Source organism: Vulpes lagopus, chromosome 10, assembly GCF_018345385.1.
Source record: "Vulpes lagopus strain Blue_001 chromosome 10, ASM1834538v1, whole genome shotgun sequence".
Classification (NCBI taxonomy): Eukaryota; Metazoa; Chordata; class Mammalia; order Carnivora; family Canidae; genus Vulpes; species Vulpes lagopus.
Window position 1 is genome coordinate 82,666,704 of NC_054833.1, and position 16,344 is coordinate 82,683,047.

At 57.9% G+C, this 16,344-nt stretch overlaps 2 protein-coding genes across 7 annotated transcripts; one reads left to right on the top strand and one right to left on the bottom strand.

Moving 5' to 3' along the window:
- Positions 1 to 128: 128 nt before the first annotated feature.
- On the top strand, positions 129 to 8,662 carry PLEKHN1 (pleckstrin homology domain containing N1). 2 transcript variants are annotated; one of them, XR_005990168.1, is made up of 16 exons: positions 129 to 1,001; positions 1,104 to 1,203; positions 3,922 to 4,068; positions 4,169 to 4,249; positions 4,374 to 4,446; positions 4,734 to 4,861; positions 4,944 to 5,075; positions 5,250 to 5,330; positions 6,004 to 6,079; positions 6,185 to 6,333; positions 6,445 to 6,594; positions 6,791 to 6,931; positions 7,099 to 7,239; positions 7,471 to 7,591; positions 7,883 to 7,931; positions 8,017 to 8,109. XR_005990168.1 is itself a non-coding variant. In XM_041770294.1 (16 exons), the coding sequence occupies exons 1-16, from the start codon at positions 919 to 921 to the stop codon at positions 8,130 to 8,132; spliced, it is 1,857 nt and encodes a 618-aa protein (XP_041626228.1). In that variant the 5' UTR covers positions 129 to 918; the 3' UTR covers positions 8,133 to 8,662. The 2 variants fall into 2 exon arrangements, 1 of the variants encoding a protein (XP_041626228.1); XM_041770294.1 differs by having other exon boundaries at positions 7,382 to 7,591; positions 8,017 to 8,662.
- PERM1 (PPARGC1 and ESRR induced regulator, muscle 1) lies at positions 8,641 to 13,872 on the bottom strand. 5 transcript variants are annotated; one of them, XM_041770284.1, is made up of 5 exons: positions 13,734 to 13,839; positions 13,105 to 13,274; positions 10,627 to 12,749; positions 9,971 to 10,096; positions 8,641 to 9,717 (listed from the first exon to the last, which is right to left on the bottom strand). In XM_041770284.1, exons 3-5 carry the CDS (start codon positions 12,623 to 12,625, stop codon positions 9,590 to 9,592), a joined length of 2,253 nt encoding a protein of 750 aa, XP_041626218.1. In that variant the 5' UTR covers positions 12,626 to 12,749; positions 13,105 to 13,274; positions 13,734 to 13,839; the 3' UTR covers positions 8,641 to 9,589. The 5 variants fall into 5 exon arrangements, with proteins under 5 accessions (XP_041626218.1, XP_041626219.1, XP_041626222.1 ...); XM_041770285.1 differs by having other exon boundaries at positions 13,105 to 13,248; positions 13,734 to 13,800; XM_041770288.1 differs by lacking the exon at positions 13,734 to 13,839 and having other exon boundaries at positions 10,627 to 11,406; positions 11,782 to 12,749; positions 13,105 to 13,727.
- Between the last annotated feature and the right edge of the window lie 2,472 nt (positions 13,873 to 16,344).

Sequence of the window (16,344 nt, forward strand, 5' to 3'; positions counted from 1 at the left end):
GCTTGAGGCTGAGTGTACATCTCCACCCTTTGGGGTCTTGTCTGCGGTGACCAGGAGGGCCTGGAGACAAGTGTGCAGCTGGGCTGAGGCTCTGCTTTGGCATCTGGGGGCTTTAAGGCAGCATCATCATGTCCGGGTGGGTCAGGGCTGTGATGTTGTGGACGAGCACCCAGCCAGGAATGTGATTTGCCGTTACCCTGGTCCTGAGAGGCCCTCGTGGTCCCATCTCATTCCGGGCTCTGGAGAGCAGGGTATGTGCACAGGACTATCCCTGCTTCACCATGATGGTTCTGAGTGCACCCAGGACATTTGTGGTCTCCTTGGACTTTGGCCTGGGGTGAGGTTTGGGCTGAAGCTGGAGAGGTTGGGGGAGGGTCCTGGCTTCCCCTTCCCCAAAGTTGCAAACTTCTATTTCAGCAGCTGAGAGCAAGCACACACCTCCTTACAGTCAGTGGTGACTCAGACTGTGGCATTTAGGTGGAAACAGGATGTGTATTCTCTGTGGGGAGGGGTGGTATTAGGGGGAGGGATCCCTGGGCTCATGGAGCTCCAGCCCCAGGCAACTCCAGCCTGAGTACAGGCAGGCCAACTACTTCCAAACCTGGACTTTGAGGCTCCTCCCACACAGATTGGAGACTGAGATGGGTGCTCTTGGCTGGACCAGGGGAGAAGATTTCCCCCTAACGCTGCACCCTGACTCCAGCCTGGCCTGCATGTGTGCAAGGACCCAGGTCTGAACTGAAAGGCTTGGGCCCAGGTAAGGGCCAGGTCCCTCCCAGGAAGGCTCCACCCCCGTCCAGCCCTTAAGGAAAGGGCAGGACTTCTAAAGCTCCGCCTGGGAGGCAGGACCGGAGGCTCAGTACAGAGGGACCCAGACCCGTCGTCCTGCTCCACTTGGGCCCGCTGCCACCGCCACCCATGGGAAACAGCCACTGCGTCCCTCAGGCCCCTAGGAGGCTCCGGGCCTCCTTCTCCAGAAAGCCCTCGCTGAAGGGAAATAGGTGAGGGGAGGGCGGGGCACAGCCTCCGTCACTAGGTCACGGGACGTCCTTCAGTCTGCCTTGGGGGCCAGGCTGTGAGCCCCCCCCTTCCCTTGTCCCCAGAGAGGATGGCGCAAGGAAGCTGGCTGGCCTGTTTGGCATCGAGGCCGGTCCTGACCAGGACGCCACTGCTGACAAGATCTTCTACTACATCCCTGGGACGGTGAGCAGGCGGGTGGGCGTGTCCCAGCTCACAGGGGTGCGGTGGCGGTGGTCTCTGTGTGATTGTGTGTACCTGTCCTATCTTCACCCAGCCTGGCTGGGGGGAATCCGATCCAGAATGAAGTGAGGAAGTAGACACTGCCCCGCCCTGGGGAGCTCATCTGGCCGAAAGTCTGAGCAGAGAGCGAAACTGAGACACACTGAGTCAGTGGGGTGAGGAGCACCTAGCAGGGGCGGGCCACAGGCGGGGCCTGCAGGAGCCCTGTGCTACACTGGAGGGGGCACCATGGCCAGGCTTTCCACTCATAGCCATACCCAGGTGTCTGCCTGCATGTTCAGGCACATTCGAGATGGACCAAGCACTTATATCCGTGTTGCTGTGTGGGCATGGCTGTTGTGTTGATAGTGTGGCTGTGAACCTCTACCTGCTGCCATCACTCAGTAAGGGGCTTCAGGTGAACAGTGAGCCAGACTCTCACCCACTCCAGGCCTTGGTTTGTCCCCCCGGGGTGTCTGGGCCTCCACCACTGCCTCATTCCATAGGAGCCCACTGTCTCCTCCTCCCCCCGCCCCCTACTAAAGCCACACAGCAAGGACATAGCTCCCACATGCTAGGCCACCTCTGAGCTGAATGCTGCTTCCTCTCACCCTGCCCAGCTCCTGAGAGGCTGAGGGTCAGCTAAGAGGGGAGGGACTCCCATCCCTTTTCCCTAACCTAGAGAGCATTGGGTTGGGGTGAGGTTCTGCTATGTGCAGAAGCCCTAGAATGTAAGGGAAATGATATACCAATATCTAACCCCAAGCCAGAGAAGGAGGAACATTTGTCACTCTGGGCCAGGGCTCCCACCCTGCACTCTCATCTTCACACTGTTTCTTTGAAGCCAAGCAGCCTGCAGAGCCCACCTTTCCAACTTGTTTCCATCAGGCTGGGAAGCCCAGGCTTGACTCCTTTCCTGCCCTCTGAGGTCCCAGGGCTCCCTGCAGGCAAGCGCTGACTTGAGGAAGTATGCTGCCTCAGAGAAGTAGACAGGGCACTTCTGTCCAGGGTCTGGCTGGGCTGCAGTGGGATCCTTCCATGTGACTGCATCTCAGACCCCAGTTCTCTCTGTCCAAGCCCAGGACACATCGTGTAAACCGGGTGGAATCACATGAGATGTTGTGGCCCTGGTGGTCCTCTCTGGCACAAACATAGTAGCAGAAGAGGAGACCAGGCACGTTGGAAGCTGGGAGGTGGGGCTGGGGGAGAAGCCACTTCTTAGGCCCTGCCCTGTGGTGGGTTCTGCGTATACGAATGAACTAGCATTTCCAAGGCTCCTAGGTGCCTCCTCCCTGGGCCCTAAGGCTGAGCCTGGGCCACAGGGACAGCCTCATGGCCCTTCCTGCTCCATGGCCTATTTTTCGTGGGTCTCATCCCTGACTTGTTTGCCACACTGGGTGTGGGTACAGGAGGCCCCACCCAGAGACAGGAAGGTCTCACATTCCTGGGCTTGCCCAAGGGGCAGCTTAGCTTGGCCAGGGCTCAGCAGCCCTCAAAGCAGCCCCTGCCAGCACCCAAATGGAGCACGGCCCCTCCTCAACTCACTCCTGAGGCCCTAGACCTCAGCTCTTCCAGCTAGGGTGTCAGGTCATCACCCATCCCCATCTGACTTCCCGTCTGATGATCGAGTCCCTGATTAGAGAGGATCTTTTGAGTGCCAGGATTGGCTACATGTTTGTAGGCACCAATAGTCCCTCCCCTCAGCAGGCAAGCATCGAACCCCCAGTGCATCCCAGACCCAGCCTACCTCTGGGGGTACGCCAGTGGGCAAGATAGACAAAGGCCCTGTTCTCTTGGTGTTCCCATCTCCATGACAGAACCAGGTGATAAGTAAAAGATATGAGAAGCCAGATGTGGTGAGTCTTGAGAAAGATAAAGGAGGAAAGGTATGCAGAGGGGTCAGGAAGGCTGGAATGTTAGGTTACTCAGACAGGTCCTCATGGAGAAGGTGGGTTGTGAGCAGTGTCCTGATGGGTGAGAAGAGAGTTAGGCTGAGTGGTCTGGTCAGAGGGAATAGCCAGTACAAAGGTCCCAAGGCACCTATGGCTGATATGAGAAAATGAGTAGGGAAGGGGCAGATCCGAGAGGACCCCTTGGGCCATTGCCAGGACTTTGGCCTTCTCCGTGGGTGAGATGAGGGGCCTGCTGCCGTGTGCTGATGCAGTCAGCACGGGTGCTCAAGAGCTGATGTCCTGGTAGCTTTAAATGGGTCCTGGTGGGAGTGTTTGCATGGAAATTGCCCCCGACCCCCAGAGACCCAGGTGTTAAACACTTATAGCCAACCTGAGAGGCATGGGAGAGTTTGGAGCATTGTCTCCCTCAGACACCCCTCAGACACCCCTCAGACATCCTCTGACCCACAAGTCTTCGGAGGCTGAGTAATCAAAAAGAAGGTATTACAAGTTAGGAAATATCAAAAATAAGAGTTGAATGTCTGTTGAGTTCAGGCTTCACCATCTCTGCTCTAGACTGTGCAGTTTTATGACTAACAGACAGTGAGCTCACGCGTATAGGCTGCCACTATCTCCACATTAGAGGCTGGGAGTGTGTATGAGGGTGCCGTAGCTACGAATGATGCTGTGTGTATGTTCCTAACCTTTGGGTCATAGAACTGTGGCTATATGTATGGGTGGGGCAGCCGGCCCAGCTCAGGCCCCCTCCCCTGAGCTCTGCTCCCCACAGGACATCCGGGGCCTGGAGAGCCAGCGAGAAAACCTGGAACAGCCATTCCTGAGTGTGTTCAAGAAGGGGCGGCGGAGGGTACCTGTGAGGAATCTGGGCAAGGTTATACACTATGCCAAGGTCCAGCTACGATTCCAACATAGCCAGGTGGGGCCAGGCTGGGCCAAGTGGGGGGTGCTCGGGTACCAGCCTGGGGCCTGCCCCCTGCCCCCCAGTTCCTCAGACCGGCAGCCCTACTCTCCCCCAGGACGTCAGCGACTGCTACCTGGAGTTGTTCCCCTCCTACCTCTACTTCCAGGCCCATGGTTCCAAAGGACTCACCTTCCAGGTGAGGGGAAATAGGCAAAAGGAGGAGGCTAGGGGTAGAGGGAGAGAGCAGCCTCCTGGGAGGTGGGTATCCAAGTCCCACTAGGGGTCCCCCAGCCCTCCCCTCCCCGCATGTGCTCTGGCAGGGGCTGTTACCACTGATGGAGCTGAGTGTCTGCCCGCTTGAGGGGTCCAGAGAGCATGCCTTCCAGATCACAGGTGTGTGGGGGGCGTGAGGGCTGCTCAGTGACCTTGGACTCTGGCTGGGCTTCGGAACACTGGAGGGACCCTGCATGCACTGAGGGATCCAGGCTTTTCCTCCAGTGGGTGCATGAGCATTTACCAAGCTGGGTGGGGTGCAGGGCAGCGGGCAGGAGACCTCCAGAGCTGTGAATATGGCCCTGTTAGTGGCTGTTGGTCCTGGCCCTGGGGTACGCACAGAGCCCTTGGGTGGGGCCTTTCCTGTGGGCTGCTGGCCCCAGCCCACTCCACCCCTCTACCCCCAGGCCCGCTGCCTGCTCCCCTTCATGTGCTCTGCCCCAGCCAGACTGAGCTAGGCCACTGGCTGTTCCACCTGGAAAAGCAGATAGCCCTCGTGGGAGGGTTGCAGCGCTGCCACCTGGCACCCCCTCAGGTCAGTGCTGGGAACCCCCATGCCCTTTTCCTATCTCCCCTGTGCCAACATCCTCTGCCTGCCCCTGATCCCCCTTCCCCAGGGTGCCCCTGAGGATGAGCTGCCTTGGACTCTGCAGCACAGTCTGACCCAACTGCGGATGGAATCAGGGCATCAAATGGTGGGCAGTGCCATCTGTGCTTCGAGGGTCAAGCTGCAGCATCTGCCTTCACAGGTGCGTGGCCAGGTGGGAGTGGGGCAGTACCCAGGGGTGGGAGGAGATGGGGGCACAGGGTAGGTGGGAAGACATGGGGGAGGGCACAGAAAATGGGGAGTTTCGGAGGCAAGTGGGGTCAGGCCCTCACACACACTGGTTGAGGCCCCATTCTGCCCTTTGACCCCTTCACAGGAGCAATGGGACCGGCTCTTGGTCCTGTACCCAACATCTCTCGCTATCTTTTCCGAAGAAGCAGATGGCCTTTGCTTTAAGGTGGGTCCCTCCCCACTGTGGACCCACCCCAGGGAGACGCCCTGTGTGTGGAGGTGGGAGAGGGCAGCGGCTCAGGAGGAACCTGTATTTCGGGGCCTGTTGGGACAGAGTTGGCTGGCCCCACCCCCCCACCCCCCAGCCTGCTGTCCTGGTCAGTCTTGTCTCAGCTGTCATGTGGCCAAGGAGGGGTCTGTGCTTCAGCACCCATTATCATCCTAAAGGGTCCACCACCACCAGCAGGACTATCATGTGGGGAGGTGGCATGGGGGCAGAACCACTCCTGGGAGGTACTCTTGTGCTGGGCCCCAGTATCCCTGAGAGGGGCCTATACTTTTGAGTGGACATTTTCCTGGTACCTGAGGGGTGTGTGCATGCACGGGCGTGTGTGTGTGTGTGTGTGTGTGTGTGTGTGCATGTATGTGTACAAGAGTCCTCTGGGGCTGGAATGAAGCCTCCACTTGTGCCTGCCATTGGCTGATGAAGGCCCCACCCAGAGTCCAGGGGTAAAGGGATCCCTCAGGACAGACAGGGAGCCCTGGCCTCCCTCGGGGATGTCAGCCTTAGCCCTGCCTTGCCCTCTGCCTGCCATCCGAGGGCCCAGCCCAGCTCTGGAGGGTGAGACAGAAGTATGGGCCCAGGCTAAGGCTCCATCTTTCATCACTGCCTGGCACAGGGGGAACTCCCACTCAGCGCCATCCACATCAACCTGGAAGAGAAGGAGAAGCAGATCCGCTCTTTCCTGATTGAAGGTGGGAAGAGGCCCAGCCTGGGAGGGAGGGCATGAACCAGCTCTTCAATGAGGCCGTGCAGGGAGCTTTCTGCTTGCCAGGCCCCTCACAGCGTCTGTGTCCCAGGCCGCTTCATCAACACTATCCGAGTGGTGTGCGCCAGCTACGAGGACTACAGCCACTGGCTGCTCTGCCTGCAGACTGTCTCCCACAGGGATGGAGTCCCCCTACTGCTGGGCCCTGAGCGCTTCCCGGGGCTGCGGGTGTCTACACAGGTGAGGCATCAACAGAGGGAGAGGCTGCCCCCATATCTCACATCCTGGGCAGAAGGGTAGGCCCTGCTCTCTGATGTCTCACCTCCCTGCTCCCTGCCCCCTGCTGTCCAGGCCATGGGTGGCGGCCGGGGCTCACTCTCCTCAGATGGACGAACCAGCTGGGACTCGGGGTGCCCAGCACCCCCCTCCACCCACACCAGCCACTCTCTCCCTGAGTCCTCAGTGACATCCACAGCAGGCTGCCCTGCCCAGCTTATACCTGTGAGTACCTGGGGGTGGGGAGGAATCAGCAGAAGGAAAGGGTAGGGGGTCACTAGGACAGTTTGTGTTAGGGAAACTGGGTCCCATGGTACTCTATCGCAAGCAGAACCTGGAGGGAACTTTGTGCAGACTCAGAGCATTGAGTGGGCCAGGGCCCTAGGGAAGCTTCTAGAAGGAAGGTCTTTGGTACCCACAGGACCAGGCCAACCCTGGCTGCACCGGCATCAGCAGGCAGAGGGCAGAGCTGAGACGGAGCAGCAGCAGCCGGTCACCCAGGAGCAAGGCCCAGGGTGAGGGACGCAGCCTGGCCACTTCATTGTACTTGGACCTGACCAAGGTGGGCCCAGCACACTGACCCAGTTCTCCCTCCAGCCCCCACCCGGGCCTCCATCTCTCAGACCCAGGTGGTCCTGGAGCCACCTAGAGGCCTTCTTGCATAGAGAAGGGAGGACTCAGGCCACCTCCAGCTCCAGGAAACTTGTCTCTTGTGTCTCTTGCCTGCAGCTGAGCAAGCAGAGCCTAGAGGACCACCCTGAGGCCCCAGATGACCCTATGAGGACTCCCCACTCCCCACTCTATGCTGATCCCTACACACCACCTGCTAACTCCCAGCACAAGATCACAGACGTCCAGGGCCTGGATGAGGTCAGTTCCCTGTGGGTGACAGAAAGGGCTGGATGTGTCCACAGCCTGAAGTCTGCTCAGGTCAGGATTCTGGGGGCAAGGGTCCTTCAGCTCCATGGAGGTTCCGGTTCAGGACCTCAGGTCAGCACCCATTTCCTGGCAGTTCCTCAGCGCAGTGCAGAGCTCACTAGGACCTGAGTCCTCGAGCCCATTCCCCTCCATCTCTGTGTCCGTGCCCGTCTCCGACTCCAGCTCCAGACCCTCCGGTCCCCACTTGCTCTCCAAGAAGGGAGCCCCACAGCCTAGAGCCTCCCAGAGGCACCGAGGCTCCGTCAAGGGCCGGAGGCCACCACACCTGGGCTCCCCTCAGCATGTGAGTAGCCGCCTCCGCCCCTGCCGGGCAAGAGGTTCTGTGGGTGGGTGGGTGGGGGTGGAAATAGTGTTGGGCCTCAGTGACCCTGGGGGAGCAGGAGAGATGCAAACAGGAAGACAGGGCCAGCCAAGACCAAGGACAGGAGGCAGTGCAGGGGTGGGGATGGAGGCAGGAATGGACAATGTACAACCAGGAGGAAAATGTAGGGCTGGGATCTGCCAGATTCATGGGCTGGTCTTCAAGTCTCCTCCTCCAGGGCTCAGCTCTCAGACTCGTGGTTGGGGTTCTCAGGTCTCCCCTCAGAGGGACGTCTCACCCGACCCCCCACTGCCTCCCTCAGGTGAGTGAGGGCCCTTGCCTCTTTCTGAGGGGAGCTCTGGGTGCTGCTTCCTTGAAGACACATGCATCTCTGTCCTCCCTACCAGGTGGCCATCCCCCCACAAGCTATGACAACATCTTGGACAAAGCTTCATCTCTCTCCCACCAGCGGTGGCCCCGAGGAGAACCTGAGGCTGGAGGGGGGCTCATCCAGTGGATCTGATGGCCTCTGGGCAGCTGGTTCTCAGAACCACCTGCCAGCATGGATCCTGGAGTGGGGGTCTACAGCAGAGCACAGAGCCTGGCTCTTTCTTTGTAGGCCACAGGCTGGCCAGCATCCAATACCTGACTGCCATTCAATGCTAAGTCAGTGTCTGATCCCAGCAGGGTGAAGGGGTCTCCAGAACTATGAGTTTCCCTGGGCTCTGGAGAGGCCAGGAGGACAGCCTCATACTGAAGATGGCCTGGCGACAGGGCTGTACCCACATCAGACCAGACTTCCACCTTTCCTCCAGGGAAGGACTGAAGGAGGCCACTAGATGCTGGCTTTACCTGGCGGGGGAGAACGGTGCAGGTGTGAAGGTCAGAGGGCTGAACAGTCAGGTTAGTGAGGGTCAGAGAGCATAAGGGCAGGTGGTCAGCAAAGCCTGAGACATGACCGAGACAGAAGGGTATTCAGGGTGAATGTCGGTGGGCTGAGTCTGGTTGGAGAAACTGACAAGAGACCGAACAAGAAAGAAAGAGAAGATTTTATTTGTGCTGTGTGTCCATGCATTTTCCTCTCAGCAGTCAGGCGTCCCCCATCCTGGGGGCCCTATACACATGCTCACCCGGCACCCAGCCTGGTGGCCTCCACTGCTCTGCTACCACCATCTTCCCACCCACCTTCTTGCCCCATCTCCTCAAAGCCCTGGGACAATCCCAAATGTCCAATCCCTTTATCTGATACCACCATATTTCTGTCTCTGCACCTCATCTGGGGTTCCCCAGAGGAGGGGCTCCAGCTTCTGCCCTAGAGACCCCCACCCTGCAGGGGCCACTGGAGCCACCCTACCTGTTCACTGTCTTAGGCAGGAGCCAAGGAGGCCTTAGAGGCTTTCACTACCCCAGCCCACTTGTCAACAGGGCAGAGAGTCCCTGGGACACCCCCTCCAAGCCCGAAAGCCATTCAGTCTCCTCACTCTTGTCCCCTGCCCAGATTTCCAGCTGGCCTTGCTGCTTCTCTGATACCTTCTAGTTCCAACGCCCTATCCTGCCTCTGCCCCCTAACTAAATGACCCAATAAAATTTAGGGCACCCAGTTAAGTTTGATTTCAGATAAACCACACATAATTTAGTACAAATACATCTCAAATACTGCATGTTTGAAATTCTAGTTTCATTGGCACCCTATGTTTTTATTAGCTAATCTGGACACTTTACTGACCAGCTCCTTGCTTAGCACCTACCCACCCAGCCTTTGGGAATCTCCTTCCTTCCACGTGTGGAGCATAGCCTTCACCTTAGCCTCTGGCTAGAACTTTGGGTGGAATCCAAGGGAGCAGGACCAAGGACACTGGCTCCTTCCTAGATGCCATAGAACACAGGGGTCAAAGGGCAAGACCTGAGGGCAGCATCTCATCCTCAGCACCTGTGGCCATTTCTTTGTCCTGTGTTTTCCTGGACGGAGCCTACTATGTTCTAAGAGCTGGGGCTGGGGCTGGGGCTGGGGCTGCGGCTGCGGCTGCGGCTGCGGCTGCGGCGAACCTGCCCCACCTGCCGGCGGAAGTAGTGGATAGCAGAGATAGTACCGATGTTGGCCAACAAGACTGCAAGAGAAACAAAGCCTTGTAAGTGCCAGCTCCATTCTGGCCTGGTCACCACCCTGCACCTGCATATGGCCTGGCCCTCAAAGGGTGAGAGCAGGCCAGCCAGGTGAAGAGTGGGTCAGCAATGAGAAGAGCAGGGTCAGAGGGAGATCTGCCTCTTCATGCACCCCTCATCCCTGCTGGCCCAGCAGGTGAGGCTGGAACCACTGGTACCCCTGGGCACCAGCCCGCTCCTCCCTCAGGGCCCCCAAACCTGTTTTCCAGGCATCTGGGGTGTGGAGATCTGATGTTCTCACAGCCCAGGTAGCAAAGGCTACAAACACCAAGCACATGTCATTCTGGCTGAAGGTGAATGAGGTGAGAAGATCTCGGGGTTCCCCTAGGAGAGAAAAGCATGCTCTGTGCTCTGGCCGCTCCACTCAGACCCCTGTATCCTAGACATGCTGTCTAAGTCACATCTTCCCTAGGACACCTCCGTCCCAAGACACAGAATAGCGTGTGGCAGGGTTGGGTCAAGCTGACTTGAGCGAGTTGCCTCTGAGGTACCTTTTCCTGGTTTGTAAAATATCTTCCAGGGGGACTGTGTCTGACCTGGCCAGCAGCAAGGCCTGAGTGGAAGCTGTCCCTGTGTCTACCACGCTAGAGGCTAGAGACCAGGGCTCTGCTTTCATCTGGGCCTGAACACAGAATGATGGTCCATGTGGGCACAAATCCCTGAGTGGCTGCAGTGTCTGGCCTAGTCTGCCCGACGTAGGCTAGTCCATCCTTCCCAGATCATCCCCAAGCCCCCTCCCCCGGCTCATGACTTGGGGTCCTAGCCTGCCTCTCCCCAACGGCCCTCCTGGCTGAACTCCCTGGACAGTATGTTCCCAGGCCCTGGACAGCCCATGGGGCCCACGCGACACGCACCTGCTTGCTTGACTGCCAGACTGAGCTGCTCTGCTGTGGCTGGGCTGGGCTCTGGTAGGGTGCCAGGCCCCACTCCCCAGGGGACCAAGCTGGCGTGCTCAGTGGCCGGCCGCTGGAGAAAGGCAGCCAGCTCCAGCAGGCCCCCTGAAGAGTCCTCTCCAAGGAAGTGTTCATAGGCCTCGGGGATGGAGATGGGCACAGGGTCTCCAGGGGGAGGGGCAGGCACAGGCTCCGCTGGTGGGGGCTGGGCCACAGAGTGGCTCCCCCGGGGCCCGGACCTCTGGGCTCGACAGTCCTGGAAGAAGAACTCACACGTGTCTGGCCACTGTACTTCAGCCAAGGCCTGGCCAGCTTCTGCCTCCTCCTCAGCCTGTTCATCCTCCTCCTCAATAGTGTCACAGAACAAGAACTCATAGGCTTCCGGGAGGGTCACTGCAAAGCTGCTCCTGGGCCTGGGCCCCACTGAAGCAGAGGGCGAAGGGGGAGGCAGGTGTTTGAGGATCCGAGGCTGCGGAGACCGGGGCCCCACAGCCATGGCGTCCCAGGCTCCAGGCCCCCCTCGGGCCCCCACTGTGGTCCTGGGGGATGAGGGCTGGGCTGTGGCTGGTGAAGGTGGTGAGGTGTCCCCTGAACCTGGCTCCTCAGGACTGGGCACAGCCATGGAAAATCGCACTTTCTTCTTCTTGGGTGCTTGGACAGGGCCTAGTGGGGGCTCCCCTGAGTGATGTCCAGGGGTACCTGCTGAAGCTTCCTCCTCTCTGGGCTTCTCTTGGGGTCCTCCTGGAGACACAACAGGGCTCAAACACAACTTGGCCACTGGGGCAACCTCCACCTTCACCTCGTCTGGCCCAGCCTGGGGAATGGGAGGGGGTGTAGACACACCTACATCAGGTTGGGCCTTGGAAACAAAGTGAGGTGAAGCAAGTGTAGATGAATCCACCTCCAGCTTAACCACTGGGCCTAGCATAGGCAGATCCATGTCCAGTCTAGATTTGGAGGTAGGTGTAGACAGAGGTGTGTCAGGTTGAAGCTTAGAGGCATGTGTAGACAGAGCTACATCTGACTTAGCCATTGAGATATCTGCATGAGTCTCCTGGGGAGGTGTGGACATGGTATGTAGCTTAGCTGTAGGGGTCATTCTGAGTAGGTCTGTACCTTGTTCGGTCGTAGGGACAGGTGTAGACAGATCCAGATCTGTTCCTTGCCTGGTCACCTGTGCAGGGGCTCCTGCAGAGTCTGGACCCAGTTCATCCTGCCCGGTTCCTGCTGTCTGCTCTGCTGTCTCAGCGGAGAGACCCTTCCCCCTGGACCCAGCCAGGCCAAGATCCTCCTTGGGCTTGACATCAGCAAGCAGCAGGGAACCCAGCTGGGTGCGAGCAGAGTCTGGGGTGCTCAAGCACCTGCCTCCCTTGGCTCCAGCGGAGCGCCTCTTCTTTCGGCTCGGGCTGCATGGTAGGGCTCCTGGGCTACCAGGGGGCTTCTGGGGAGCAGTGCTGCAGCCGGGAGACTCAGAACTCTGAGGAGGCTCGCCAGAGGGACTAGGGGCAGGGCCCTGGGAGGCTGGCCCCTGCAGAAGCTTCTGCATCTTGTCTCTGGAAGACACTGGCCCTAGAAGGGACGAGCTCTGGCCTGGAGGGGCGGCGTCAGATCCGAGGGACAGCAAAGCTTCTGACAGTGTGGACGTGCTGGGCATCTGCTGATCGGCCCCCAGGGCCAAGCCAGGTTCATGCCAAGACCTGCTGACCAGTGGCCGGGTGGCTGCCTTGTCCTCCTTCTTGAAGCTGGGCCAGCCCCTCCCCTGAGAGCCCGGCTGTCCTTCGAGAAGGGGTGGAGGCCCAAGGGGACTGCTGCCACTCCTGTCCCCTTGGTCAATGTCACTGGACAAGAGTTCATCCCCAGATGCCAAGCTGGCCTGGAGGAGGCCACACTCCTCAGCTGTGGCTGAAAACTCAGCCCAATCCTGGTCACTCAGCTGAATGCTGTACTGGAAGTTTTCCATCTCAGATCAGCAGAGCACCAGGCCAGGCAGGGTCTTCGTGGATGCAGGTCCCAGGCACCAACCAGCATACACTCGTGGGGGGCCCCCACCTCCTTGGCTTAGGGCCCAGCACTCCATCTGCGTTCTGAAGGAAAGCAAAACAGGGAATCCTGAGAGAAGCTGAGCTGCTCCCAAGCTGAGCCTCCTCCAGACTAGAAACCTGCAGCTCCCACGGTCCATACTCACCCCCCGGGATAACCTTGTGACGATGTATCATTACATTCCAGAATCACAGAGGGCTTAGATTAGTGAACTAAGAACATAGGATTCCTTGTGGGTGAATTTTTGTCTGCAGAAGTGGTCTTTGAGCATTTTCTATCCCACTGGGTCAGCTCCGCTTCTTCAAACTTCCTCGGGAGTTGCAGGGACCAAAGTAAACTTCACACAGCAAAGCCCACTTCAAGGGTCACTCACTGGGAGTCTCAGCACTGGTCACTCACCTGAATGATGGTCAGCCCTGGTCTGTCCCAGGATGCCTCAGGTGGCAGCTGGCCATGGAGGAGGGGCCACAGTGTCCATCAGGTGACCAGTCTCTGGTGATGACCTTCCACCAGCCTTGGCTGGGACAGGCTTCTGGGCATCCACTGAGATCATCAAGGTCACACTAGTGCTGGCCAGAGCCCACCCAGGGTCATCAGGGAGCACCCGGTTCTGCCCCCTGCCTAGCCAAGAGGTCTCAGAACAGAAACGAGCCTCCTAAATCCCAGTGGACCACTAGGGCCATCCTCAAAGCCTGTGCCCCTGACCTAGACCTGCCCAGTTGGCAGAGCTCCCTCCTTCTGCCTCAGCTCAGGGAACAAAGGTGACCCTAACTTCTGGAGAGCCCCTAATGTCTCAGCCTCCTACAGGAAGTGCTCTTTGGCCTTTGGTCAGTTACCACCACACCCAGGGAGGTGGGAGGTCCCTCTGGCCAGGCCAGTGTTGAGATGAAGATGCCTTGAGACCAGAGCACTGTGGCTTCCTGACCTCTGAAATTTGCCCTCCTTGCCGGCCCTTGGGGAAGCCCCTCTGGGGCTGTCTGACTTTAGGACTTCTGGGGGGGGGGGATGAGAAACCAACGATGTCATACCTGGGCCCCTGTGGCCAGCCAGGGCAGTGGAGCTGGGCGTCTGAGCTGCCTGTCCCAGAGCAGCATGGTGCTGGGCTCACCACGCAGGCCCCACCCCCACGACCAAAAATACTCCATCCCTGAGGTCACATGTCTCCTGCCAGCCGTCAGGGTCCAGGCCACAAATAGATGGCATTTGAGGCGCTTCCAGCTCTGTGAGGGACGCCTTCCTAGTCAGGTCAGATACCGGCCAGAGAATGCTGACCTGCAACCAGTCCTGCACGGGCCTCCCGTTTCCAAGCTGAAGGCCACTCTGCATTTCATCTCTTGGCCCAGGCTGAACTTTCCTCTTAAAGTAGCCCCACCTGCTATGAAACCTCAGGCCCTCTGCCAGCAGCTCCATCTTCTCTCTCTCCACCAACCCAGGCCCTTCTGGGTCTTAGGGCTTTTCCCTGTTACCTGTGAGGATTGCAGAGTGATAAGTGGAAAATCACCATTCCAGAACATTCCTAAAGGTGTTGCTGACTAGGGGTGGAGCAAGGCTTGCACCTCTGGCCTCTGGCCTCAAGAGGCTCCTTGGCCCCTCCTCCAGCAGCATCACTGAAACTGCCAGTGAGGCTCAAGGGATCAGTGGGATCATTGAGGGCTCTTGGTTGCAGAAAGCCCAAGGAGTATGGGCCTTGGGCCTCTAGAGAGGGTTAGGAGGATTCAGGGGTGGAAAGTGCGGTTATTCCCCACCAGCTTCTCTCCTGACTTAGGCTCCTATAAATGGGCCCAAGAAGGAGGTAGCAGCACAGAGTCTAATCCTCCAAGAAAGGGAGTCTGATGTTGCGCCACTCTCCCAACCCCTCCTATACCCCACTCTGCCCCCACCTACCCCCCGCGCCCAGGGTGAACCAGCCACTAAGAATAGAGCCACCAAGTGTGTCAGGGACTCAGAGATGGGCCTCTGGAATATTACCTCCTCTTCCAGGCCCTCATGAGCACTTTTCCTAAAACTTGTCTATCCTGAGAGGGGTCACAAGAAGGACTCTTTTTTCACAGTTGAGCTTGGTGGGGCACACAGAGGGCGAGAGACTTGCCCACGACCACACAGCTGGGACATGGCAGAGCTGGGTTGCAAAGCCCCTACTCTCAGCCATTCTCTAAGCCATCCTGATCTTGGGGCTGATGTTGGCCATCCCCACGCAGGTCCCTGTGGATTCCAGGCTAGGAGACATCTAAACAAATAGGTAAATGAGACCATTTCTGACAGCAACATAATGTAAGAAGGAAGCCCTGAGGAGAGAATAGTTGCCCTGGAGGGGCTGGAGACTTCTCTGCAGAGACGGCTTTCAAGGGCCAGAGGGACAAGCTTCACTGGGTGGGAGACGGCAAGGGCCAAGGCTGCGAGGGTGATGATGGAGGGATCAACTTCACACACAGGATGAGAGAGGCTGGAGTGCTTTGATTCCAGGAAACTAGGTGGCATATCCCACGTGCAGGAAGGGTGCAAATGATGAGCGCAGGGGTAGCTGCTGCCATATCCACCCAGGAGGGGCACCACCTGTTGGTATCTGCCCCCTGGCCACCCTGCACCTCTGGCTAGCCTGGCCTGTAATGAACTTTATACAAGTGGAATTGTACCCTAAGAACTGTTCTGTGTCTGTGGAAAAAGAAAACCCAGTTTCCTTCTTATATTGTTCTCCTCCGAGTCTCCAGCACTACCCACACAAACTCTTCCCTTCTGTCTCTCTGATACCAACCTGGTGTCCTACAGTTGAACGTGGTTCTGACCCCCTCTACCTGGAGACAGACCCCACAGGTGAAGGGCTCAGCCTCCTTCAGATGCCAGTGACAAGCAGCAGGTCCTTAGGTCATCCACAACTTCTGAACAACTTGGCTACTAACCAGAGTTCCCCATGAGCCCTCTCCCTTGGATTCGATTAATTCACTTGAGCGGCTCTCAGAAGTCAGGGAAACATTGACTTAGGTTTATCAGTTTATTGTATGAGGATACGATAAAGGGTAGAGGTGAACAGCCAGATAGAAGAGATGGATAGGGTGAGGTATGTGGGAAGGGCATGGAGCTTCCATCCCCTGTCCAGGGGGCTGCTCTCCACATGTTCACCAACCTGGAAGCTCTCTGAACCCCATACTGTTGGGATTTTATGGAGGCTCCTTTTTTTTAAGATTTTATTTATTTATTCATGAGAGACACAGAGAGAGAGAGGCAGAGACATAGGCAGAAGGAGAAGCAGGCTCCCTACAGGGAGCCCGATGTGGGATTCGATCCCAGAACTCCAGGATCATGCCCTGGGCCGAAGGCAGGAGCTCAACCCTTGAGCCACCCAGGTGTCCCTGGAGGCTTCTTCACATAGGCATGATGGCTCATTAACTCCATTTCCAGCCCCTCTCCCCTCTCTGGAAGATGGGGGGCTGGTCTTTATGATGATCATTCCTATCCGAGAGCCCACCTGGAATTGCCTCATTAGAACAAAAGATGGTCCTGGTACTCTTGTCACTTACAAATTTATAAGGTTTCAATAGCTCTGTACCGGGAATGGAGAGCAGAAACCAATATGTATATTTTCTATGATCTCATAGTTGGCCTCCTCTGAGCCTCACCATGCTTTGGAGTGAGGCATGTCAG